The 25,580-nt window shown below is 38.9% G+C and overlaps 3 protein-coding genes across 3 annotated transcripts; 2 read left to right on the top strand and 1 right to left on the bottom strand.

The window, feature by feature from the left end:
• Nucleotides 1–992: 992 nt before the first annotated feature.
• LOC141792178 (short transient receptor potential channel 2-like) lies at nucleotides 993–9,453 on the top strand. The gene is made up of 13 exons (XM_074673016.1): nucleotides 993–1,013; nucleotides 1,346–2,038; nucleotides 2,125–2,325; nucleotides 2,419–2,583; nucleotides 2,686–2,860; nucleotides 2,954–3,154; nucleotides 3,234–3,396; nucleotides 3,492–3,584; nucleotides 5,018–5,210; nucleotides 5,292–5,419; nucleotides 5,512–5,584; nucleotides 5,673–5,790; nucleotides 7,579–9,453. The coding sequence occupies exons 1-13, from the start codon at nucleotides 999–1,001 to the stop codon at nucleotides 8,466–8,468; spliced, it is 3,108 nt and encodes a 1,035-aa protein (XP_074529117.1). The 5' UTR covers nucleotides 993–998; the 3' UTR covers nucleotides 8,469–9,453.
• A 314-nt stretch (nucleotides 9,454–9,767) lies between these two features.
• On the bottom strand, nucleotides 9,768–15,821 carry LOC141792177 (ribonucleoside-diphosphate reductase large subunit-like). Its single transcript, XM_074673015.1, has 19 exons — nucleotides 15,692–15,821; nucleotides 14,903–14,991; nucleotides 14,630–14,807; nucleotides 14,133–14,233; nucleotides 13,992–14,051; nucleotides 13,872–13,911; nucleotides 13,596–13,758; nucleotides 13,364–13,505; nucleotides 13,189–13,272; nucleotides 12,824–12,985; nucleotides 12,618–12,697; nucleotides 12,327–12,528; nucleotides 12,068–12,217; nucleotides 11,755–11,976; nucleotides 11,576–11,652; nucleotides 11,328–11,463; nucleotides 11,144–11,239; nucleotides 10,872–11,060; nucleotides 9,768–10,785 (listed from the first exon to the last, which is right to left on the bottom strand). The coding sequence occupies exons 1-19, from the start codon at nucleotides 15,708–15,710 to the stop codon at nucleotides 10,594–10,596; spliced, it is 2,382 nt and encodes a 793-aa protein (XP_074529116.1). The 5' UTR covers nucleotides 15,711–15,821; the 3' UTR covers nucleotides 9,768–10,593.
• Nucleotides 15,822–17,021: 1,200 nt separating this feature from the next.
• On the top strand, nucleotides 17,022–25,080 carry rnf121 (ring finger protein 121). The gene is made up of 9 exons (XM_074673133.1): nucleotides 17,022–17,157; nucleotides 18,791–18,828; nucleotides 19,027–19,168; nucleotides 19,518–19,672; nucleotides 19,787–19,894; nucleotides 20,029–20,149; nucleotides 20,245–20,378; nucleotides 21,644–21,745; nucleotides 22,679–25,080. The coding sequence occupies exons 1-9, from the start codon at nucleotides 17,080–17,082 to the stop codon at nucleotides 22,797–22,799; spliced, it is 999 nt and encodes a 332-aa protein (XP_074529234.1). The 5' UTR covers nucleotides 17,022–17,079; the 3' UTR covers nucleotides 22,800–25,080.
• Nucleotides 25,081–25,580: the final 500 nt, after the last annotated feature.

Consider the following 25,580-nt stretch of genomic DNA (forward strand, 5'->3'; position numbering starts at 1 on the left):
AGTGGAAAAAAAAGAATTGATGGATTAACAGTCATAACAACAAAGGTTCCCTAACTTTTCTGCCTGCAACCCTCAAAATAGTGCTGCAGGAGACTGAAAACCCCTGCTGTGGGAATGCACTAATGGGCCGATCCAAAATCAAACAAAAAAGCACAAGATATTTATTTTAGCTGATCGGTTTATAATGAGACTACCTGTGTGCACATATTGCTGTGCATGTTGCTTTTTTCGTGGTTTTATACAAACGTTAACTTTTGTTTATATTTTTAAAGTCACGTTTAAAATGTGCAGTTATAATTGTTTTGCCATCCACCAGGGGAGTCCCAGCCCTTACTTTGGGAACCACTGCATTGAAAGAACAAAGTGTTGAGATTGAAGTGCAAATGGTTTAAATCTGTAATTTAGTTAGTGTCTAAACTGATACACAGTGACATTCAGTCACTCCACAAAGACAAAAAGATCCTGCTGAGAGACAACACCTTACAGAGAAATTAAAATGTTTAATTATTAGTGACTGAATGTAAAGAACAAAAGCTAAATTTGTCACTGTAACCATGTTCCCACTCCTTGTTTTTCCCTTCGTTATGAACTCCTTCCAGGCCCTCTGGGAGAAAAAATGATAGCTGCTGCCTGTTCAGTAACAGCTCTTTAATTGTGTCTCAGCACTGTTTCCAATGGAGAGGCCGGACGCAGTAACAGTTTAGTTTGGGGCTGGCCAAGCGTGAAAGACTTTGAACCCATTACGTTTTAATTGGCCTTGCCCCCCTGGGGGACTGGGGTGTGTTGTTGGGTTTGTGGGCACTGATTCCGTGCAGTCAGCCGGTAGCACATGATCAGAGGACACCAAAGTGCTCAGTTCTCCTCTTATTGGCGCTACTAATGCAAAGATATCTCAGTTTCATCTCTGAAGTCTAAAATAGCTGGATCAACTAAATCCTCTGGGGAATATGTTTTCACTTCAGGATTACTAGATAAAACGTTTTTGTCTGTCATCAGAGATGGAGAACCTCACGGTAAGTCGAGTTATATTCTTGTATTTTTGTGATAGTTGTTGTTCAAGTTTTAAGAGGCCAAGAAGACTTTAGATGAAGCTCTTTTAGTCAGGGCAGCCTGATTTCTCAGCACACTGCTATAGCTACGTTATGTTGTCTTTGACTTATCCTGAGAAAATCTATCTTTGAATGTAGCCTACATCATTTAGTCAAATTTTCACATGACCAAACATCTTTGTAGCTCTCAAGTCTTACTTGGTTTTTCCTTAGCTCATTTTCTGAATACCTGTTGGAATGTTTCTTTTAACATCTGGGATTTGACATCTACATTACTATCTTTTCCCATTCCCCAGCCAGAACAATGGCGTGAGATTATGAACAGAAAGATGCAGTTCCCTCCAGAGCTCATCAGCTCCATTCAGGAGGGAAAAATAAAGCAGCTGAGTCGTTTGTTGAGGACTGGTGATGGCATCATCCGCCAGCTGGATGAGTCTGAGGATCGCCAGTGGAGGGAAGCCCTCAACCTGTCCATCCGTCTGGGCAATGAAGATATCATGGATGCCCTCCTTCAGGGGGTCAAATTTGACTTCAGACAAATCCATGAGGCCCTGCTTGTCGCCGTGGACACCAACCAGCCCAGAGTGGTCAAGCGTCTGCTGGACCGACTGGATCAGGAGAAAGGCAACAAAATGGATGTGCGCTCTTTCTCTCAGGCCATATTTGACCACTCCATCGACAACTCCCAGTTTGCCCCTGGTGTGACTCCTTTGACTTTGGCCTGCCAGAAAGACTTGTATGATATAGTCACCATGCTCACCCAAAAAGGTCACATCATTCCTTGGCCACATAAGATATCCTGTGCCTGTCTGGAGTGTCGTAATGGCCGGCAGTACGACCTGCTCAAGTTCTCCTTGTCTCGTATCAACACCTATCGTGGCATTGCCAGCAGAGCCTACCTGTCCATCACCTCTGATGACGCCATGCTCAGTGCTTTTAGTCTCAGCAGAGAGCTGCGCAAGCTCTCACAAAAGGAGCCAGAGTTCAAGGTTTGGTGACATTCCGACATATTTCTGAACACCCTGAGTAAATAACTATACAGATACTTGATTTGCTTGATACCTGTCTTCCACAGCCTCAGTACCTGGCTCTGGAGCAGCTCTGTCAGGAGTTTGCTGTTGAGTTGTTGGGCATGTGTCGCAACCAATCTGAGGTTACCACGATCCTTAACAGCTGCGGAGACCAAAGCCAGGATGCTCTAGATGAGCAGGCTTTTGAGAAGGGCATACCCAACCTGTCACGTCTGCGGCTTGCTGTGAACTATAACCAGAAGCAGGTGGGTAGATGTGGAAACTGTAATCAGCTCAAAGGAGGAAAACAAAATGGCACTTTGTGTTGCATAATGCATCTCTGTGATGTGTGCTTTCAGTTCGTGGCCCACCCAATCTGCCAGCAGGTGCTGTCATCTATCTGGTGTGGGCACCTGGCAGGTTGGAGAGGGAGCAGGACTGCTTGGAAGCTGCTTGTCTCTGTGGGGATCTTTCTCACCATGCCCATTCTCAGCCTCATCTACTGGATTGCACCAAAGTCAAAGGTATTTTCCAACGAGTTCAGGGATCATGGTTTCTCAGTTAAAGTATGACTGAAATCATGAATAAACATGTCCCTCAGTCTTTCTGTTTTGCGGTTTCTACAGGTAGGACAGATACTCAAGATTCCTGTGATCAAGTTTCTCCTTCACTCAGCCTCCTATCTGTGGTTTTTAATCACTTTACTTGGAGAATCGATAACAATGGAGATATATCGAGACAAGTTTGCTTCTCGGCAGCAGAACATCCTGCACAGCTCTTTCCACATGGTGTGGGTTGTTGGTATGTTCCTTATGTCTTTTCTTTTAAAAAGTCAAAACAAATTGTTGCCACAGAATAGTTTGAATCAGGTCTTAACATCGCCATCTTTTAAAGGATTCTTCTGGTATGAGTGTAAAGAAGTGTGGATTGAGGGACTCAGAAGTTACTTCCTGGACTGGTGGAACTGCTTAGACGTGATGGTGCTGAGCATGTACCTGGCGTCCTTTGCATTACGTGTGCTGATCATGCTCAAAGGATACTTCCTCTGCAATGACCTAAGTGGCACAGAGGAGTGTATCTACTTCACTCAAACAGGTGAGCTGTTGAGATCAAATGGATGAATGTTATAAGTCTAGAACCAAGTAATTATTGGTTGTGTGAAACTGTCTTGCAGTGCGTGATGACTGGCATCAGGAAGACCCTCAGCTGATTGCAGAGGTGTTGTTTGCAGTGACCAGCATGTTGAGCTTCACACGTTTGGCGTACATCCTGCCAGCCCATGAGTCTCTGGGAACTCTGCAGATTTCCATTGGGAAGATGATTGATGATATGATGAGGTAAGAGCATCTTTTATTGTTTCATCTGCACAAATAGGGACCTCAGCATGGAGGGAAATGGAGCTGTGTGAAAATATTGTTTTCTTCTTTTAAAGGTTCATGTTTATTCTGATGATCATTGGAACAGCTTTTCTCTGTGGGATCAATAACATCTATGTTCCATATGTCGTCTCCCCACATCTTGGCAAGTAAGAAAACAGAATCTTTTGCTTTCTTTAGCTACAGCTTAGCCCAGTAACCCAAGAGAATATACCAGTTTGAAAACAACACACCTTTGAGGCTGAAATTCTAAATAAGTATGGAAAAGGATTAAAAAAAATCTAACCTCAGGAGAAATAAAAAGCTTCATAAAACTGAGGACAGACTACCACTTAGAGAACAAAGATTTTTACATGTACCTACAAATCAGGGATTATTTCAATAAAGAGATAAAGCCTGATTCCCCATGTGAATTAAACGGATTGATTACAACATTATGCAGTGTATATAGAGGCACAGTCAGGAGAGTAGTTTCAGTTCTGTACCAAAACATGGCAAGAAATAGAACAACTTCCACTCTCTACATTGGAGATAAGTGGGAAAAATAACTGAAGAAAAATAACCAAAGAGTGGCATAACATGTGTAAGACACAAAATAAAACATCAAGCTCTAGGACTTGGAGGGAATATGGCTGGAGAAATATAATACGATTTTTCATCACCCCGAAAATCAGAGGAAAATCCTCACTTGTCCCATAACTCATGTGCTCATGTGTTATGGCAGTGTGTAAAAATTAACAAGTACTGGAATGAAGTGTAGAAAGTAATGAAAGCAATCTAAGGTTATGTGATTCCTAAGACATGTGAAGTGTTGTATTTGGGAAACTTAGCACAAGAAAATATTCAATACAAAGACAAATACCTGGTTGAAATATCACTTGTGGCATCTAAGAAAGCCATAACAAGAAAGTGGTATACGGAGGACCCTCCCACTCTGAAAAACTAGTTGGACATTGTGGAAAATCTACATGACATGGAAAACTTTACACCCAATTTGAGACTTTAACAATTTATTTGTCAAAAAAAAAAAAAAAGAAAAAGTGGATCGACTTTAAAACCCTCTAACCTCAAAGTCGCAGTTATGAGGGGAAAAAAATCCAGATTTGAGCTCATAGTCCAAAGGAAAAAAGGAAGGCAAGAAAATCATGTCAAATTTCTGAAAGATGTCAGAATTCAGAGGAAAAATCGGTATTTCCTGCTAAACACGTTTAAGGCTATCCACACCTTCTACAGTATCTGTCTGATTTCCTCCACATTGCCACCTCAGCTCACTCCCTCAGGTCTTCCTCCTCCATCCACCTCTCTTTGCCCCTGTGTTAATGATGGAAAAAGAGATAAATTAATCCACACAAATCAACCATTCCTTAATTTTGAAAGGAATCTATAAATATTTCTGGTTGGATTCTTGGACTTTGAGGAGACTTTCATTACATGTTGCTCAGGATGCCAGCAGAGACAATAAGTCCCTGGTGTTGGCCTATTTATTCCCAGACTTGAAAAAACAGCAGGCTCCAACCATATTTGTTAGGTAAAGATTCACAGAAGTTTCATAGTTTTAATTCATTCTTCTTCATTGCTGTAGATTCAATGAGACGTTCCACTTCTTATTTTGGACCATGTTTGGTGTGGCAAACCAGGACTACGTGGACATGCCACAGTTTGTGTTGGCGGAGTTTGTCGGGAGAATTCTCTACGGAATCTTCACACTCGTCATTGTCATTGTCCTGCTCAACATGCTTATTGCTATGATCACCAACTCCTTCCAGAAAATCGAGGTGGTTCGACTTCTTTTTGTCTTATCTTTAGAAACAAAGAAAAAAACTTTCTGTGAAATATAAATTGGTTGCCTTTTCCAGGATGATGCTGATGTTGAGTGGAAATTTGCCAGGTCAAAGTTATACCTCAGTTACTTTAGAGAAGGCCTCACCATGCCTGTGCCCTTCAACATCATCCCCTCACCCAAAGCAGTCTTCTACATCTTAAGGTGTGCTCTGAAATTGAAACCCTCTTCACCAGCAAAAGTACTTTGTGGTTTTAATCTGTATTCTGATTTCATTATTTCACATGATGTTCCAGAGGTATCTTCAGGCGGATCTGCTGCTGCTGCACATGCAGTCCAGAAGAAAAATACCCCCCAATAACTTCTATGGTGAGTGTGTAGTAAATGATGATTTAATGATGTTTGTAAGTCTCTGCTAAAATAAAAATTCAACAAAATATCATCGTGTGTGTTTTAGGTCAATGACAAGGGATCTGACCACAGCAAGGTTCCCTACAGGCAGCAGGTGATTGGAGCTCTGGTGCAGCGTTACATTGAGTCAGCCCGCAAGGAGTTTGAGGAAACAAAGAGGAAAGGTAACCAGGACACAAACCTGTCACTTTACTATCAAACAGTCATTTCTTTAAATACTCTGTCACAAATGTGGGCTTTTGATGTGCTCGACATTCCTTTTTTTTTTTTTTCGGACTTTCATTTACTGCGACAAATGACATGAGTGTAACGCCTGTGAGTTTTCCAAAATATTTAAGAAAAATGTTCAGCATCCAACAGAAAAGAACAAAAAAAGTACTGCAATATAAATCACTTTTACTAATTGTTTTAACCCAGTGGAAAAAAAAAATCAATGAGTTAGTTATTTCTTGGATCAGTTTATTGACAGCTGTACTCTGGTTAGCACAGCTTTTTAATAAGCCTTTTTGTTTGGTTGAAATAATGTTAAAGTTGGCTGTTCTCTGCATCCATTCATTATTCAAGCTATTGTGAGTAACTCAGTTACAGTTTGGAAACACAGACACAGGTCAATCTAATCTAAACTGCTCATGCAAACTACCTATCTTCTAATTTGGCTGTTAGTAAGCTTGGATTTAGCAGCGCATTAGCAAAGCTGGGTGTAATTACCAAAATTCATTTATTCAAACCTTTATTTACTCTTGAAAAAATGACATTAAGGTTTCCCTCATTTTCAATTTTGTTGAAATCACAGACATTTTATGAACAAATAATCATAGACAACACAAGCAAATCAATTTCAAACACAAAATGATCATTAAATATAGTTACAAGAAGAGGGAGAGGAAAAACAGAGAAATTATAACAACTTCTCCCTTCTTTATGAAATTCACAATGTGTTCTCTCTTTCCTAGAAACACCTGTTACATTTAGAATAAGTTTACACCTGTGTTAAATTCACTTGCTAACACACACATTATTCACTTTAATGCTAAGAAGCTAACTAAGCTTACAACTCCAGCTAGCTAGTTTGAAAATAAGTACATAAAGCTTTTCATACCAACATATTTGTCCTAGTTAAGCATCCAAGGCAAATGAAAAGAGATTTAACTTCAATTTTTTGTGTTCTGTTTTTATTTACAGCTGCAGAAAGTTTGTTATGAATCTGTTTGTTGTTGCTGAAGCCAGCAGGCGCTAACAGGCTAGTCTTTGGAGGCACTTGGTTGGAGTGGACTTAGAGGGTGGGGTAAGGAGGCAAGAGCAGGACTCGTGACTAGCTTGGAGGGTTGTGAAACAAAGATGGTTATGAAATAAGTTATATTTGAAAGCATAAAAGGCCATTATGACACAAAAAAGAATTAACAATGGCAAGTTATTAAAAATATTCTGTGGTCTTTACATTTTTTGATACTATCATTTAAATGTTTGCACTTCCTGCTAGAGTTTTTAAAGTAAAAAAATAGCCTTAAACTGATACTGATGCCTCCAAGTGAAGTTTCTCATAGTAGGTTTCAGTTCTTTCACTTCCCTAGGTTTATTACGTAGACCCTCTGAGGCGCCTTGACATCTGCCAGTCATAAAAAAACCTCAACAGAATATGAGGGGAATTTCTGAGACTCAAAATAAAAGGTTAGATAATATTGATCTAAAATGAAGTCAGGTAAAATTGCTGTTTAAAATAAAAGAGAGAAAAAACTCAAGTTGACTGTATAGAAAAGTGATGCAGCTCAACTACTTCAGCAGAGTGTGACTCAACCACGTGTCTTTAATTAGACCAATTTTCTTGCAGATACACTGTTGTAACAAAAAGTCCTTTGTCCATAACCACAGCTTGCAGAATATGACTAATTTTATGAATCATCAAAGTTTCTACAAACTGTGTTGTGATTGGATGTTTTTCCCCCCTTTCTCAGATATCGGCAATCGAATCACAGAGTTGAGCAAAGCAGTCACCAGGATGCACAATGACATGAAAGTTATACAACAGCTTATGGTGGAGGATGGACACACCCCAGTTGAGGCACCAAACAAGGAAGGCTCTTCTATACTGGGGAAATACATCATTGGTGCAAAGAACAACTTCATAGGTTTTAACAGCAGACAGGATGAGAAAAATGCATCTCTTAAAGTGACTGTGCACCATGGAGAGGAGGTGGTGGAGAAAGAAAAGGCTGACACAGATACAAAACAGGAGTCAGACATTAAGCAGAATCAGGTGAGCGAAAGCGGAGCAGAGGAGTCAAAGCCTGTAGCAGACTGTGATGTGGTGAAAATGGAGGAAGGCAGAGCTGAAGAGGAGCAAGGAGGTGTGAGGGAAATGGAGAAAAGCAAGCAGGTAGCATCAGATAAAGATGACAGAAGTGAGGGTAAAGTAGAAGAGGAGGTGGTGGTGAGGACAAGTTTGAACAATGTAGAGGAAAAAGTAAATGAGGCCACACAGGATCTGGCAGGAAAAACAAAGGAGGAAGAGATACATACAGAGGCAAAGGCAGGTGAGAAAGACACAAAGACGACCCCCAAACAACCTAAAAGCATCAAAGTCAACATTGAAAACATAGAGACACAGAAAGTTATGAATAAGTTCAAAGATATAGAGCTGCAAGAAAGAAAGGTGGAAGCAAAAAGGATTGGGAGAAAGTTTGAATATAATGTTCCAGAGATGTCTGGTGTTGGGGGGAGCAAAGACAAAGCTGGAGCACAGAAAACCATCCCCTCACCCACAGGCAGCAGTAGTTCCCAAGACACGGGCTTTGGTTCCCAGGAAGGAGAGGGATCAATTGACGGGATACTAGTTAGTCCTTAACTTTAGCAATGGCCCAAATACAGAACCACACAGAGTTCGGTTCTAGTCATCTTATCCACTGTTCTATTGGATTAAGACTATATCCTGTTGGACAAGGTCAGTAGAGTTAAACCTTATGATTTCAGCCTTTTTACCTACAGGGTTTAGAGGCAGAATGTGTTTTAGTAAGTCTGCCCCAAACTTTGGTCCAAAGCGTTATCAAAGCTACAAACCTTATTGCCAAAATATGCCACAGACAATGAAGTCCTGACTGACTTGACCTAAACTGAACCAAAGCACAACCAAAAATATGTGTTTTTCTTTCAGATCTTTTATAGCTCAAAATAATTTATTTTTTATTTTTTGTTTGTTTTAAATTTGGGGATATTGTGAACAAATGGTGGGGAGTGTAGACTTTCACCCCCGCCTTCATTTAACAAAATTCTCCTGACTATAATTTTTAGCCAACTGCCTTTCAAACAAACCAAACTTTACTCAAAAATCATTTAACTATAGAAGTCAAAAATTAGTAAGTTTTGAAAACGTCAGACCAGTTAGCTTACCCTTTGTTTTCAGTTGTGCTAAGCTAAAAGCCTGCTAGCTTTTGGCATTGTGATTTCTGTACAGAAAGCAGAGTGGTACTTATCTTCTTACCTAAATTTCATCTGAAAATAAATAAAAATGCCAGATAAAGAAGATTTAATGTTTTGGGTGTCTGTTCATTGTCCAAATATATAGCTGCTCTGCTAGTTCTACAAAAACTCATACATTCATCCGATTGTCTTATGCAGAGAAAACAACAAAGGGAGAAGTACTATTCTTCTTAAAGTCATTGAAATGTTGTTGGCAGCTTGTTTTATGCCACACTGTCTCATCATTTATTGAACAATCTTTTACAGTAAAAATCTTTAAAAGGGATGATTTTTTTTCCTCCCCAGTGATAACATCTCTACTCTACATAGCTTTGATTCGTCATTCTGAAATGATTATCAAACAATTACTAAAATCTTTAACCAGTATGTCCTAATAAATAAGGCAGTTGTGTGCTGTTATAAAAATCATAAACTGTATGGAAAATCAATAACTGAACAACAAAATGTGACAGAGTAAGGTTCAGTGGTAAGTCACAGGTTGTTTTTTGTTGCTCCTCTCACTTTCAGAATCACAGAGCTTCTTTTTGACGCCTCAGCTTAAAATTTATGCAGTACAGTTCTTTTTTAACAGAATTAAAACACCCAGAAATACATTTCTCTCTGTATTTTATTTGTATATTTCATGAGTACATTGCACAGGACCATTATGTGTTGCTTGGATGTTTCTTTTCTGTTTGCAGCAGACACTCTGCTTCACTGTGACAGTGCAGGTCTCAGCTTGCTTAACAAATACTGCTCCCTTGAGGATGCAGACAAACACACCAGTTCATTAATTCATCACCTGCAGCATTACAAAACACAACAGTCCCAGACTCTCAAAGATGTAGCTGTTTGTTAGTGATGAATTAATCCTCATTTCAACTTTCATTTTAACATACTTTATGTGCTATGTCACAAAAGGCTCTTACGATTATTCACCCGGAAAACAAATGTCTTATCACCATCCTGTCAGAGCAACTGTTGAGCATCATAGGAAAAGATTATTCTGCAATCTTTTTTTGTTCATTTCCCCTCTATAAGTAGAAGACATTTCAATTAGTGTAAAAGAAGATCGTTCTTGTATTAACAAATACTGTTCTAAATTATGTTGATAAGTGAACACTATGCGTTGGGTCTGAGATATACCTTAAAGATTCCCATAATCTTCAAAACGATAACTTAAAGCCTATGTAAAACAGTTTATTGTCCCATACATTTCAAACACACAGTTAATTTATGTGACCCACGTATTACAAAACGGCTAATAAAAAGGGAAAATTATCATTCATTGAACCTTAAAAGTTCTGTAAACAAACATAAAACACCTTTCATGATAAAATTGCAGGAAATAATAAATACAAACTGCAAAGATATGCGAGTTGCAGACAGCGGCATCTAAAAAAAAACCGTATTACAAAGTCATGTACAATAGAAAACAGTTGTTTACAAAAATACAAATGTTATAGGGAAGCCTGTAGCTAAGTGGAAATGTGTCTTAATTAATTAGACTTCATTTAGGAACCACACATCAAGCACTCATCTTTGTTTTCCAAGGAACAGACCATGGCAGCAGTGTTACGTTCTTTAGTCTCCTCTTCCTCACTCTTGGCTGTCTGAGAGTCTTTTAATTTCTCTTTATTCAGGGTGAACTGGATGGGGTTGGCAGCAGGCTTTGTCCGCAGATAGTACATGCCAGTTTTCAGGCCCTGCAGAGAAAAAGAACACAGACACTAAGACATTGTTTTTTAGGTATCGTGATGCATCAAGCTGGTGTTCCCCAGACATGACTTACAAGCTTCCAGCCATAGAAGTGCATGCTAGTCAGTTTGCCGTAGTTTGGTTCAGCAATATGGATGTTAAGAGACTGGCTCTGGTCAATGTAAGCACCACGATCTGCTGCCATCTTCAGGACAGTCTTCTGAGAGATTTCCCACACCGTTTTGTACAGCTGCTTCAGATCATCAGGGATCTCTGCAATGTCCTGTGGGCAGTCAAATGAGTTCAAAGAGCTACTATATCCTCCAAAACATTTATTACACTTTTGTGATATTATACTATAGTTACCTGTATGGAACCATTCTGAGCAATTAGCTGGTTCTTCATCTCATCACTCCACAAAGCTCTTTCTGTGAGGTCCTTCAGGAGGTGAGGGTTCACAATCTATGGGAAAGGCAGATAGGACCATTTTCATTTTGTTTTTCTTGGACCCTTAGATTTAAAGAAACAGGAAACATAAGTAATTGCCAACCTGAAATTCTCCTGAGAGCACCCTGCGGGTGTAGATGTTGCTGGTGTAGGCCTCAATGGACTCATTGTTGCCAAGGATCTGGGCAGTGGAAGCTGTGGGCATGGGGGCCAGGAGCAGACTGTTTCTTACACCGTGCCTGAGGGGACACAGAGAGAAAGGAGCTCAATTAAATTATTTGCTACAGTCTTTACACACAGTTCCTAATGGATGAGTAATATAACTACAAGATTCACTTTCAAAAGACTCACCTGGCAATTTTCTCCTTCAGTGCTTTCCAGTCCCACAAGTCTGTTGGAGTCTTATCCCACATGTCGTACTGAAGAATCTGGAAAACAAAATCTGTTAGGATCTGGAGCTTAAATTAAAGTCATACAGAATACATGTGTATGCATTTATGATTTTTTGAAACATTTTTAAGACCACTTACTCCCTTGCTAACAGGAGAGCCAGCGTATGTTTCATACGGGCCATGCTCGGCTGCCAGCTCACAGCTGGCCTCCAGGGCAGCATAGTAGATGGTCTCAAAGATGTGAATGTTGAGCAGCTGGGCCTTTGGGCTTTCAAATGGGTAACGCATAAGGATGAAGGCGTCAGCTAGGCCCTGCACACCAATTCCAATTGGTCTGTGACGCATGTTCGACCTTTCAGCCTGAAATAGAGGTGATTTTTATTTTTTAACCCAATGCTTAAAACAAGACTGTATGTTTTATAGAAGAGTAATACTGTGCAAGAGAACACACCTCTGGGACTGGGTAATAGTTAATGTCTATAATCTTGTTAAGGTTTTTCACGATGACTTTGGTGACAGAGGCAAGCTTTTTGAAATCAAAGGTCTTCTCTGGAGTGACATACATGTTGAGGGCAATCGATGCCAGGTTACACACTGCAATCTAGAGGAGAAAAAACAAACTTGGTCAAAGTATTTAATGATTAAATACATTTTACAAAAACCAAAAGCTCAATCTTTTAGCTTCTCTCTAAGTATGTGCTGTTTCTTACTTCATCTTTGCTTGTGTACTCAACAATCTCTGTGCACAGGTTACTAGATTTGATAGTGCCCAGATTCTGCTGGTTACTCTTTCTGTTGCAGGCGTCCTTGTAGAGCATGTATGGTGTACCAGTTTCTGTCTGAGACTCAATAATGGCGTACCACAGCTGCTGAGCCTTCACCACACGCTTAGCTCTGCCCTCTTTCTCATATCTGTGGATCAAACAGGGAGATGTGAGACAGGTTCGCTGCTGTGCAAAAGCTGTCATCACTGAGCACTGAGTTGGATAGAGAGGTCATACCGAGTGTAGAGCTCCTCAAACTCTTCTCCCCAGCAGTCCTCTAACCCTGGACACTCATTAGGACACATCAGAGACCACTCCTACAAGGTCGAGGGAGGTACAATGAGCTTATGCAAGAGACCCAAACTATTAAAGCCAGTTAACATCACTTAGATGCGACAACACTGCTTGGTCGCTTGAGGAGATTCTGTTGAGCATATGTATACCTGATTGCTTTCCACTCGCTTCATAAAGAGGTCTGGGATCCACATGGCAAAGAACAAGTCTCTGGCCCTCTGCTCCTCTTTTCCCGTGTTCTTCTTTAACTCTAAAAAGTCAAACACGTCAAAATGCCACGGCTCCAAGTACACAGCAAACGCTCCTGGTCTCTGTACGAGTGGGTACAGAAAAAAAGTGGTTAACTGCCAAAGCCAGCTCATGAGGTACAATGTCAAACTTTATTAATAAAATAGAATAGAATGTACTTTATTAATCCTGAAGGGAAGTTTGGAAAAAGTATGTCTTAAAAATACATTTTTATAATGTGCATTTCATATCATAAAGTATGTCTTGTAAATGTCACAGTCCCTACCTTGTTGCCACCCTGGTCAACATAACGTGCTGTGTTGTTGAACACACGGAGCATAGGGACCAACCCGTTGGAACAGCCATTAGTCTGAATAAAAGAACCAAAAGAACATTGTGTAAATTAAAGCCTGTCTTCATCTGCTTGATTATGTATCCCATGGCTCTGCTTTTTTTCTCACCCCAGCAATATAGCTGCCTGTCGACCTAATGCAGCTAACTGCCAGTCCGATACCTCCAGCTGATTTGGAGATGAGGGCACACTGCTTCAGTGTGTCGTATATGCCATCAATGCTGTCCTCCTTCATGGACAACAAGAAACAGCTGCAAAAAATACAAACCAAAGTAAATTAGGAAAAAGTGTTTTATGGAGGTATCGCTACTTGAAAGTTGTGAATAGTTTTAGGTCCCTGCCTGGACAGCTGAGGCTTGTTTGTGCCAGCATTGAACAGGGTGGGTGAAGCATGGGTGAACCACTTCTCTGACAGCAAGTTGTAGGTCTCAATGGCAGCATCAATATCTCTTTCATGAATTCCAACAGAAACTCTCATCAGCATGTGCTGAGGTCTTTCAGCAACTAAACGAGGAAAAAGAGTGTAATTTGCATTTTAAAAAAGTGAGGAATATGCAGGTTACATGTGATACATTGGTAAGTGTCTCCACTCACCCACAAGAAAAAACAACTCTCACCTTTTCCATCAATCTTCAGCAAATAAGACCTCTCCAGAGTCTGTAAGAGCAATGTCACGGATAAGTAAGTAATCAAAACAGCTGCCAGACAAGATAAATATGAAAGTTGTTCAAAATTACCTTAAAGCCGAAGAAGTTGTAAGAGAAGTCTCTGTCATAGATGATGGCTGAGTTGAGGCGCTGCAAAAAGCAGATATAAATATTTTCTTGTACCATAAGGATTTACTCATTATCATTGAAATACCATTGATTTTAACTTACAGCCTTGTTTTCAAGAACAATGTTAAGCAACTCCTTGGAGATCATGGGAGAGTGGCGCTTATTTAATGGGTTCACATAGTTGTACAGGTCTTCCATCACATCTATAAAAAGGCAAGTACCAGAAAAATTAACATTTGTAACAAGAACTAAATCTGTTAGGTAATGCACAGTTATTTATGGCAGGTGTCCTGTCAACACCCATGTCCACCAATCTATGAGCAAACTATTATGATCTAATGATGTTGAACATACGTTATTATCTTAATACAACTTTGTGCAGTTTTACATAATCTACCCAGGTTGCCAGCCTCACAGTCAAATTGTGAAATGGTCCACAGGAACAATTCAGTTCTGGGGGTCTTTTAGTTCCTGACTAGAGGAACTACAATTATGTAAAAAACAGTGCTATTTGGTGTCAGAGTCATGCTTTCGAATACATTAATCAAATTGAAGTTTTTTTCAAAATATATGTTTAATACTGCATATCAAATACTCACCAGTAAATACTTTTTTGGTCTCTTTGTGCAGGTTGGACACAGCAATTCGTGCAGCTAGGATTGCATAGTCAGGATGTTTGGTGGTCAGAGTGGCAGCAGTCTCTGCAGCCAGAGTGTCCAACTCCACAGTGGTGACTCCACTGTACAGACCCTGAATCACCTTCATGGTGATCTGAGCCTGCAAAAACAAACAAATCATAGGTGAGAGGGAGTCGGTGTATATACAACACCGGAAGTACAGTGCTTCATTTTTCAAGAGTGGTTTGAACTTACAGGGTCCACAAATTCATTGTTGAGTCCATAGCAAAGCTTCTGGATGCGAGATGTGATCTTGTCAAAAGTAACTCCTTCCTGGCGTCCGTCTTATAAATAACAAGACACGTTAGAATCCATTAACACCACATAAATATCATGTTATTACGATGAAACTAACACAGTTAGTGAACAATCATAAAGCTTCAGCTGTTGACAGGTTTCCTTTTCCTGGTTAATTAACCCGCGCGCTCAACACCTGCCTAACCGGCTATTGAGATGACAATAGAAGGTGCACCTTGCCTCCTCGCGCCATAAGAACAAAGATAATTAATTACCGTTGGAACAATTGTTCCAAACCTCTTATTACATATTTCTAAGTGTTAGTACTACTTTACTTACTTGTTTCCGGTTAGGCTATAATTTAGAGCAAACCAGATAAAAAAACATAGAGGAAACAAATCTAAGTACTATTTGTTACTTCTATTCAGAATGACTTACAAATAAGTGTGAATAAGCATTTAAGACGATGACAAAACAGGCAACACACCTGCCGAACAATAAAGTTAAAGCGCCAGCTTTTGTTCTTTCATAAAGCCAAGTCATTGAGGTCTCTAAGTAGACACATGAAAAAGGAAAAAGGTTTCATTTATCTTAGAGAGAACACACATCCGAGACTGCAGCACACTGCTTTGAAGAATTTAAAACATTATCACGGTTAGTATATCATTGGTTTCCCAAAACCTTTCACCATTATCCAACAGTTGTTACATTATTGTGAAGCAAGATTGTATTAGTCGGCGACTTTACCTCGCTTAATCACGTGCATTTTGGCAAAAAGGCAACTGGTTTCTTGAAGAAAGAAGCAGGTGATGATGTCCTTGCAGTTGAACACTTCTGAGGTGAAAAACTAATTTAAAATACAGCTGTTGTCTCAGACTACAACATCGACAAGCACAGTTGAATCTCAAACTGAGGGCGCCAACAAGCCACAAGCCAGTTACACTGCATTGTACCAGAGACTCAGCCAATCATAGACAACTGCAACAAACTTCTCGACCAATCACGACCCAGCATTACAACAGCTAGTCGCAGCTTCCGGGCGGATCAGGCGGGATATTTTGAACAACAGGTTTGATAAGGTGCAATTTTATTATCTGATTCAGCACTGTTTATCACTGTCTGCCCATTTTACATACACGTTTGAACCTTCAGAACTGTACACAAAATGACGACAGCGAGACACTTTTGATTTGTGTAAAAACTACGATATAGACAACTAAACTAAATAAAATGATAAGAAATTCCCCTTAAGTATGAAGCTTTACACCAAATGACATTTAAAACGATAAGAATTATCAATTTTTGACCATTTTTAGATGTACATGTATGAGAAAGTAATTCTCTTGCGTGAAAAAAAAAATCTTAATTAGATTATCATGAAAATGTCTACTGTCTGTCTATGTTTTGGCATCAAACAACTTGACTAACAAATGGACGAAGTAATAGCCTACCTATTTGTTGTCCTTATCTTCTTATCTTTATTGTAACCATGGACTGCATGTTTGTAACCTAACTTAAAAATATCTGAAAGGGACCTTACTAATTTTTAATGAAATATGAGTTCACAGAGTTGACCTAGTTTTCTCTGCATTTATTTAGTGTTATGAATTAATCTATTTTGTGCATTACAAATATTTATGTCGGCAATAAGAGATTTTATGGTTATATTACCAACAAGTTATTAACTTTTTCCAAGGTCCACAGTTTTTCCATAGTCCAAATGTTGTAAAACAATAAATCAGTGTTTTTAAACCTGGAGCCAAAGCAGTCGTGTGCAAATTTCTATGAATTGTATCACCTGCACATAGATCTTTTTTATTATTTTATTCTATCTTATTTTTATTTTTTATTATTTTTTTAATTTTGCGTTTTAATACGTCTACCTATGTAAATCATTCTGTTTTTAACCTGGGACTGTCTCTGCATTATTGCACCTGTTGTATAGGAAATTTATGTGATTTTATACATATTCAGAGAAATGTTTCTTATTTTTTTATTGTGTTTGAGACAGGTTTACCGTTTACTCACAAAATGTGTGAGTTTGCGGTTTGCTGTGAATGAAGTAACCGGATGTGACGCTCCCCTGCTTGTTGCTACTGCTGATGGACCCGGAAAGGTAAGGCAGCACTCCGAAGATGGCCGGGGTGTTCGATGTGGAGGTTGATGGTGTAGAGCACGACCATGGGCTGGAGCATCATGATGAACCACAGCAGGTGAGAGTTAAAAGATACGTTAATTTTTATTTTTTTTTGAAGGATAAAACAGGCAATAAAGAATTCAATCTTAGACGTAAGCTTCCTACTCGAGAGCATGCTTGTGTGTGTTAGCTACAGCTCATGGGTTTAGCCTAACGTAAGAAACCAACCCTCATTTAGCTATTTACTTTCAAACATAAAAGAGTGATTAAGATTAAATAAAAGTACAGTCAACCTTACTGCCTGTGCTCGGTTTAAATAATCACATAGAAGCACCCTGCTTGCATAGTAGCAATGCTACTGTAACTAACGTAAGCTAACCGGGTAATGTGCAAATCACGTAGAAGCTTTTGTTGAATTAAAGAAGCTCAGGTGTTTTTTTTCTACATCTGTTTAAATATTTAAATAAAGTTCGTTGAAATACTGGGGATCTGCCCTTGTTCGTGTAAAATGTCTGTAAGTTTTATTTATTAGTGCCACATAAATCGGTGCAGCTGATGTGGCTCATCGGGTCAAAGGTTACGTTTGGCGATAACTGTTAAAAGGCTAAGCAGTAAAGCTGTAATTGTACAGTCAGGGGAAGCAGCTGAACTACTTCCTGTGGTCTTTCAAACTCAGAGGCATACCCGATGTAGTAGTGAAACTAACGCCAGAGCAGGTGTCACAGTCCCCTGTATACCGCAGAGCGAACTTCATTATTGTTAAAAAAGGTGAGAGTAGTAGTAGGATCTAGTAATGATTTAGCCCATTCGTTAATTTCGTTGCTACTCATGAGCTATATTGGCCAAATATTTGGTCTGTAATTGTTTGCGAGCTGTATGAAAAGGTCACTAGTCCAAATGAAGTCTTTAAACTGTTTTTTTTTTGTTTTTGTTTTTTTTTGTTTTTTTTTTGTAGACACGAATTTGGAACCCCAAGAACTAACCCTAATAAAGTGACAAAGCACAGCAAATAAATGCGATAAAGAAGCTGTATTTTTTTTCTAGATAAATAAAAAACAGGATTAGAAATTATTTGGAATTATTTTGATGCTGCTCTAATTGAGGTAAAAAAAAATATGTTTTTAAACAAATTAATAAATAATTGAAATAAAACAATTCCTTTAGGTTTTTAGAAAAAAAAAAGAGCTATAAATTCATTTATTTCCTTCTATGCTGACAGGCTTTAATTTCAGCCATTGTAATGTAGATAAACAAGCCAAACAACCTGGGAGGGACTGTATTTGCTTAACACACTTTGTGTGATGTAGAAATGTCTCAGTCCTTATTTAAGTCACATGTCCCATGTTGCTGAAGATTGGCTTCTTTGTTTTTGTTGGTGCTGCACAGCTGAAGTCAAAGATTTGAATTGAGTTCAACAGTTCTTACTGAAACTCTGATATTGGCATGAAGTATTGATACATTTTAAAATGACTGAGTTTATTTTCAGCTTTGGAAGAGGCTTTGCTCAAAAGTCATCACAAAATATTAACACGTCTAGCTTAGAAGGACAAATGTCATTATATATTCTGTGTTAAACAGGTTTATGTGTCTCTCTGTCAGCAAACTGACACTTATTATTATAGTTTGACTGGTCTGTTATCCTCAAAGTGACTTAGCTGACATTTCTCAACCAGATTGTACATTAATATCTTGCTTTTTCCTTTTATTAGTTGGATGTGTCAAAGCTCTCACCAGAGGAAAAATGGAGGTCAGTGTTTTGACAGCACTTTCATGTGATAAAGATTGCTATTGTACTCTCTATTTTGTGTTTGTTTGCTTCAAATATAACATTTCTACCAGGTTTCTCAGTCACAGTGTACAGGGTAACGAGGTTCAACACACCTTTAGTGGCACGCCTATCCTTCTGTATAAAATTATACATGTATGTTCCTCTTTCTTTCCACAGGGTGGAGCATGCGAGAATGCATGCCAAACACAAAGGCCACGAGGCCATGCACGCAGAGATGGTGCTCATCCTCATAGTCACCCTTGTCGTTGCACAACTAGTTCTTGTGCAATGGAAACAGAGACATCCAAAGTCATACAATGTAAGATACACCAAATATCCATCAAAGCCACCCTGTATAAAGACAAAATTTAAAAAATCAACTGTGTTTTAGCCAGAGACTTATTCAGCTATAAGCAAGGCGTGTATGTGTGTCTGCAGTGATAGAATGGTGAATAAGAACCTGAATGGGCACAGACTGGTATATCATTAGTCACAGTTTTAATTTTCTACCTGTATGGAAACACATTATTAGTACTGTTAATCATAAATCATAACATTGATAAGGTTGCAAATATGAACCTTGTGTTTTTTCTTATTGTTTAGTTCTCTTTATACAAAATGTGCAAAGCCTCTTTTGTCTTTAACTCGTATATTCTGCTGTCTTGTAGCTGGTGACTCTGTTCCAGATGTGGGTAGTTCCTCTCTACTTTACTACCAAACTTCACTGGTGGAGATTTCTGAGCACGTGGTTTATCTTCTCTGTCATCACAGCATATGTCTCCTACCGTGCCACACGCAAGCCACTGGCCTGCACTACACCGAGGTATAACCACTGTATGGGTTCACTGTATCTACAGAGTTTGATGTAAAACTTTCTGTAGAATGATTCATATATTTTGGTGTACACTCACACATTTGCTATTTTTGGCTTCTGTAGGTTGGTGTATAAGTGGTTCCTCCTCCTCTACAAGATCAGCTATGCCACGGGAATAGTTGGCTACACTGTTGTCATGTTTACACTTTTTGGTATTAACTTAATATTCAGGTAAGTGTTGAGTCTCAAGGATGTCACTGGTGCTAAATAAGCCCAACAGTGAACAAAAATGCATAAAGATAGCACTGTCTGTTTTATGACATGAAAAGAAGTTATGATTCTCACTCAGTGCCTTTTGTTTACAGGATAAAGCCAGAGGATGCAATGGACTTTGGGGTTTCACTCCTTTTCTATGGGCTGTATTACGGGGTCCTGGGAAGAGACTTTGCAGAGATGTGTGCAGACTTCATGGCTTCAACTATTGGGGTAAAACAACAGACAATGTTTGTGTCTGTGCGCTGTGTTGCATAATAGCTGAGACTTCAATTCAGTTTTGCCTCTTCTTTCTCTCTTTCCTTCAGTATTACAGTGCATCTGGCATGCCAACCAAGCACCTCTCTGACAACATCTGTGCAGTGTGTGGCCAGGCCATACTTGTAGACGTCAGTGAAGAGGGGATTATTGAAAACACATACCGATTGTCATGCAACCATGTGTATCCTTCTTTTGGGGCTGAAAGAGAAGTTTGGTTGTGCAATGAGCGTTTACATGGCATAATCTCTGTTTACAAAAGGCAAAGAGGAATTGGTGCTGTTCACTTAACCTTTAAGTTAAACGGTTGATGTTTTGTTGACTTGTTCATGTGAAGTGATATTACTTCCACCATGGATGTCCAATTTAGATTATCACAAGGGATATTTTGGACATAGTTCACTTTGCTGGTTCACTCAGGTACCTTCTGTGTGGTTCACACAGAATTGAAAAGTCCCTGTTTGTAGATTATTCCAGTAAATTCCACACTTTGAGAAAACTGTAGATCCCTTAGTAATTACCAGTTTGGTCATCTAAGATTGACTGTGTTCATTCAAGTGGCAGGGCAGACTTTTTGCCACATCCCAAATCTTTTTGGAAATTTGGGCTTTCTCTCCCCAGTTTTACAGAACTCAGATTACATTGAGATTGTCAGAATGTTTTTGTTATTGTGTGTAATGATTTAGCTTCTCAGTCAAGCTTTAAAAATTTCTGTAGAATCTTATCTTTTTACTTGATCTGAAATAATTATAAAAATCAAAACATCTGAGATGAATCCTTGAGAAATTTCATATCAGTCCGTCTGGATAGGGATAGATAGATATTCTTTTGGTTATTATTTTAAGAGGCATTTGAGCCTATATTAAATTGAAAAGTTAAAGAGATACAAGAAATGTGGTGTGCAGAGTCAGAGCCGTTATACAGCAAAACGTTTTGGTCTCAAGCAAGCAACTAAGCAGCCATGTCAAGGACTGTAGTCTCTGCATATGGGGTGCACACTTAAACAGCTACGCCAACCATCTTTCCGTGGGCCTCAATCACAGTGCATTCACACAAATATGTGCTGAAACTGTGTGTACCAACATATGAAGCACAAAACTGGGTTTCATCAATATATTCTTAGTTTAATTTATCATATCATACTTGAAATATTGAATCTTACTAAAAAATTTTGTTTGCAGTCAAAAATATTAGTATGAATGTGGCCCCATTTGTTTTGGGGGCTTTGATAATGGTGTCCTGAAATCTTCATTGATGAAATTTCGCTGCAGCTTGTTGTTCAGTACAGCTGATAACACTGATTTAATAGGCTGATCCAAAATGCAAAAGTGTGTCATACTCTTTCACATTTTATTTGCCTTTTCAATGTCGTTACAGCTAAGCTAGAGGAGTTTTATACTGCTATACCTGCTAAAATACTGCTGTGCAGAGCCTTAACTCTCATCCCAGGTTCCATGAGTTCTGCATAAGAGGGTGGTGCATCGTGGGAAAGAAGCAGATGTGCCCGTACTGCAAAGAGAAGGTGGATCTCAAGAGGATGTTCAGTAACCCGTATCCTTTTTATTCTCCCATCCTCACATATGTGAGCTCTGCCTTTTTTTGGCATTTTTGTGTGCAACATGATTTGAATGAACAGTATTTTTATTCACAGAATTTCCAAATGACGTGGGAGATAAGTGTTTTGATATAAGAGAATTAAAAGACAGTATGCATGCAAAGGGTGCATTTCTATAATTCTGGGTCTGTATTCACAAAAGTGCTTAGAGTCCTTTCAGAGAGCTCCTAACTTGGCCTAAAATTCCTTGCAAGGAATCTTAGCTTGAGAGTGATTCAGGAAGTTTTTAGAGCGGCTCTGAGCAAGGAGGGAACAGAAACTTATATCTTTGTGAGAAGGTGTGGTCACTAGGTATGGTGCAGTCTCCTAAAAGTGATTGAAAAATCTGTTTTTCACCTTACGTGCTCTCTCAAGGCTTACAACACTTTGTGAAAATCAGTTATCTTACCAAGGGAATATTCCAAGAAAAATCTTAGAATCTGAGGAATTCTGAGTTTTTTCTATGAATGACGTCTCTAAGAGCTACTTTTTGCCTTAGGATGCTTTGTGGATACGTGCCCTGGTGTTTTTGCTGATGACCTCAAACCAACAGCCAGGAAACCCAGTCATGCCAAGTTACTGGAGAAAGATGTGTTTCTTGTAACAGAGAGGAAGTTTCAACAGTAAAATTTAGGTGACTTTTTTGAAGCCATTTAAAACATTTGCAGATTGAATACCAAGTTCCAGTTCCTTTTTGTGGTTCACAGATTACACATCAGAGTGCTATTAGTCTCTTCATTATATAATTAACTTTAGAGAAACTGAAAGCAGTTTCTACTTCCTCCTGATTATTAAAGAGTTTCTCATGAAGGTTTTTTTTATGGAGTCTTTACAACTCTTATTATTTCTTTTTTGGACAACCATTGTTTCTTTGACCCATATATTTCTAGATGGGAGAGGCCACATGTCATGTATGGACAACTCTTAGACTGGCTTCGCTACCTGGTGGCCTGGCAGCCTGTTATTATTGGATTTGTTCAAGGTATCAACTACGTCCTGGGTCTGGAGTGACCCGCACCTGGAAACAATGGACTGGACATTAACGACATATTGAGAAGATATGCACTGGCTCAAAAGACTGAGAGCCTAACGTTGAACTACAACACAAATAAAGTGTCTATACTTTTTTGTACATATTTATAGGCACATACTATCTGTATTTACAGTTCATTTGAATTTTATCAGTAATTTGGATGTCAGTGTCCTGTCCCAGGATTTGCTTCACAAGGTTACATCTTATTAATCAGTTTGTGCATTTTCTGGTCTAGTAAACGGTTGTTAAAATCACTAGAGAGGTGCTTTTTACTAATTTATGTCTTAAATGTTGTTGATTCTTAGTTGAAAGATCTTGTTGGAGTTTCTGATCCTCATGTCTGATGGTTATCAAACATGAGTAATAAATATTGAATGAAACATTAATAATTCCCTCAAAGCTCCCTGTGCCTCCAAAGTACATAAACGCTGAGTCTGGAGACTTCCTCTGGAGTCATTTTGTCACTGCGTCATCCCAAATGATCACTCACATAATAGCTGTGTGGCCTACTTGATATAAATTCCACATTTTGAACTCTGGTGACACAAACAAGGGTTTCCTCAGTGCTCACAATGATGCGTCATGCGACTGGCAGCTTCCTCATCATTTGGAAAAGGTGCTCTTTTAAGATCAGAGGATCCCTCATACAATACACGTTATCATGGAACTTTCAGTGTTACTGGATGTCAAAATGACTTCATGATTAATCACCCTGAAGGCTGTGACCCTTACCACTGATACTTTATCATGGATTTAAACTAAAGAAATCTTGTTTTCTAGTGAACAAGGTCTTCTGCCTGGCTTTTTCAGTGTCAGCTCACCCAATTCATGGCAATAACAAAAATTTCTCCTGCAGCTGTATCCAGCTGGGGGAGTGTAAATGTGCTTCCATCATTGAAGTTTTCTTGTGATAAAATGACTCCACCCGTTTTGAGATCTCTGATCATCATGAATACCAACCGCAGTGTGGCATGTTGTTGTCTTACCTGTCACTGTCTAATGTTTCCTTTTTTGATCCAAAAACAGTAGACAGTATCAACAAACCTATGGATGCATGCTTGCCTAGAGCTTCTACAGTTGTGGCCAGAAGTTTTGAGAATAGCATAAAGTTTGATTTTCACAAAGGTCATTTTTCATGGCAGGGAATGACATTGCAGTTAATTGTAATTCATCTGATCACTCCTCACAATCTAGAGTTAATGCAAATATCCACCATAAGCACTGAGGCAGCAAACTATGTGTAAAATAAAATTTGTGACTTTCTCAAAACTTTTGGCCCTGACTGAACAATCAAGGCCCTACAAGATGACTTTTTATGAATTCACCTGTGTTGCATCATGAAGACCTCAGAAAAAAAAATTGGTGTCCTTGGATCTGACGTCTTATACTGGCGCCAGAGTCATTAATCTGACCTTTTTTCAGGGTTCTAACTTAAACCTGAGATCTCAGACTTCAACCTTGTTGATATGAGGAAAAGAGTCAAAACTGACTTTGAATCCAGAATTTTAAAAAGTCAGAACTTTAAATTTAATCCCAGAAATTCTGAAATTCTGTCTTGGAATTGTGAGAAAAGCTGTCATGATCCTGGGTTGAAAGTTAAAAATCCACCTCCAATATCAAATTCATGGATTTAATTGCAGAATTCTGACCTAAATTTTCTTAGAGACCTGACTGTTTTCCTCATATTTGTGATTTTAAAGAGTTGTGCCTGCAGTTATGACTGAACAAAAAAAAACTTTGCCTCAATTCTTGGAGATCTGACTTTACAGTCAGAATGTTGTTCACAAAAAAAAATCAAGCAAAGAGACCCATATTTAAAAAGTACCTTTTAGCTTGATACTGCTAGAAATGTATGAGCTTTTGTCTGATAGCTTTGGTGCTCTGAATTACTGTAAGCGCAACCTAGAAAGCACAAAGTACAACCAAGCATACAATCTAAGACACCGTTGGGTGACCTCAGTGAAAAAACTTGTGTTTTAAATCAAAATTGAACTGAAGTAGGTGAATGAAGCGAAGCTCAGTGTGAGTGGGTATGGAAACCTTTTTTGATCCCTCTACTTCAACATCACTAATTTGTTTTTTGTCTGATGATATGATGGGAGCTGGTTGGTTATTTTTGGCTGCCATTGGTCATTGAACATGCCTCAAAAATACCTGCTGTCTTTTACCTGAACCTCACAGTAAACAGAGGACACTGTACAACAAGGCAGACATCATTTTGTTTTGTTGTCAACGTTTTGATCATAATCATTTAATAAAAGTCACATGGTTCAAATATTGTGTAGGTGTTTCATCCATGCAAGTCATAGTTCAACCATCACTGGATTACATTGTTTGGACATGTTTTGAATCCCTGGATTAGTCAGCATGCTTCATCTACTGAACCATGAAAACATTAAACTACCAAGATGAGTGTGCAAGTTTCAGAGGAAATCCCCAGCGCACATTTTTGAGTGGGTGTACATTAGAGGAAGTGTATTATGTTTGAGAGTATCTATATATGATCCAGAACCTCAGTCAAAGACACAAAGCTCTCACTGGAAGATTCAACATGCAGCTGTCATCTGTCATCCAAGGTAACAATACTTAGATCATCAGGCTTTTAAACTCTACCATGGCATTGCTTGTGATTGTGCTGTTTCTCTGCAACAGCCTTGGTTTCTCTGTGTCTGCTGCTTGCAGATGGATTTCCAGGTACAGTTGATTGTGGATGAGAAAGTTCTGTTTCATGTATGTGACAACAATTTCAGTACTAACCT

The sequence above is a fragment of the Halichoeres trimaculatus genome, unplaced genomic scaffold (genome assembly GCF_033239565.1).
Source record: "Halichoeres trimaculatus isolate MK-OKI-2021-1 unplaced genomic scaffold, fHalTri1.1 fHalTri1_scaffold_6, whole genome shotgun sequence".
NCBI classification, from domain to species: Eukaryota; Metazoa; Chordata; class Actinopteri; order Labriformes; family Labridae; genus Halichoeres; species Halichoeres trimaculatus.

What these genes read in the sequence shown, in the direction of transcription:
- LOC141792177 (XM_074673015.1), bottom strand. An exon ending in ACAACTTCTTCGGCTTTAAG is followed by an intron (nt 13,912 to 13,991) that starts GTAATTTTGAAC and finishes TTGCTCTTACAG; the next exon opens with ACTCTGGAGAGGTCTTATTT. An exon ending in CAGGCAGCTATATTGCTGGG is followed by an intron (nt 13,273 to 13,363) that starts GTGAGAAAAAAA and finishes TCTTTTATTCAG; the next exon opens with ACTAATGGCTGTTCCAACGG.
- rnf121 (XM_074673133.1), top strand. Translation starts at nt 17,080, where the DNA reads ATGGCCGGGGTGTTCGATGTGGAGGTTGATGGTGTAGAGCACGACCAT. An exon ending in GACATCCAAAGTCATACAAT is followed by an intron (nt 19,169 to 19,517) that starts GTAAGATACACC and finishes GCTGTCTTGTAG; the next exon opens with CTGGTGACTCTGTTCCAGAT. An exon ending in GGTATTAACTTAATATTCAG is followed by an intron (nt 19,895 to 20,028) that starts GTAAGTGTTGAG and finishes TTTTGTTTACAG; the next exon opens with GATAAAGCCAGAGGATGCAA.
- LOC141792178 (XM_074673016.1), top strand. An exon ending in AAAAGGAGCCAGAGTTCAAG is followed by an intron (nt 2,039 to 2,124) that starts GTTTGGTGACAT and finishes TGTCTTCCACAG; the next exon opens with CCTCAGTACCTGGCTCTGGA. An exon ending in GCAGTCTTCTACATCTTAAG is followed by an intron (nt 5,420 to 5,511) that starts GTGTGCTCTGAA and finishes ATGATGTTCCAG; the next exon opens with AGGTATCTTCAGGCGGATCT.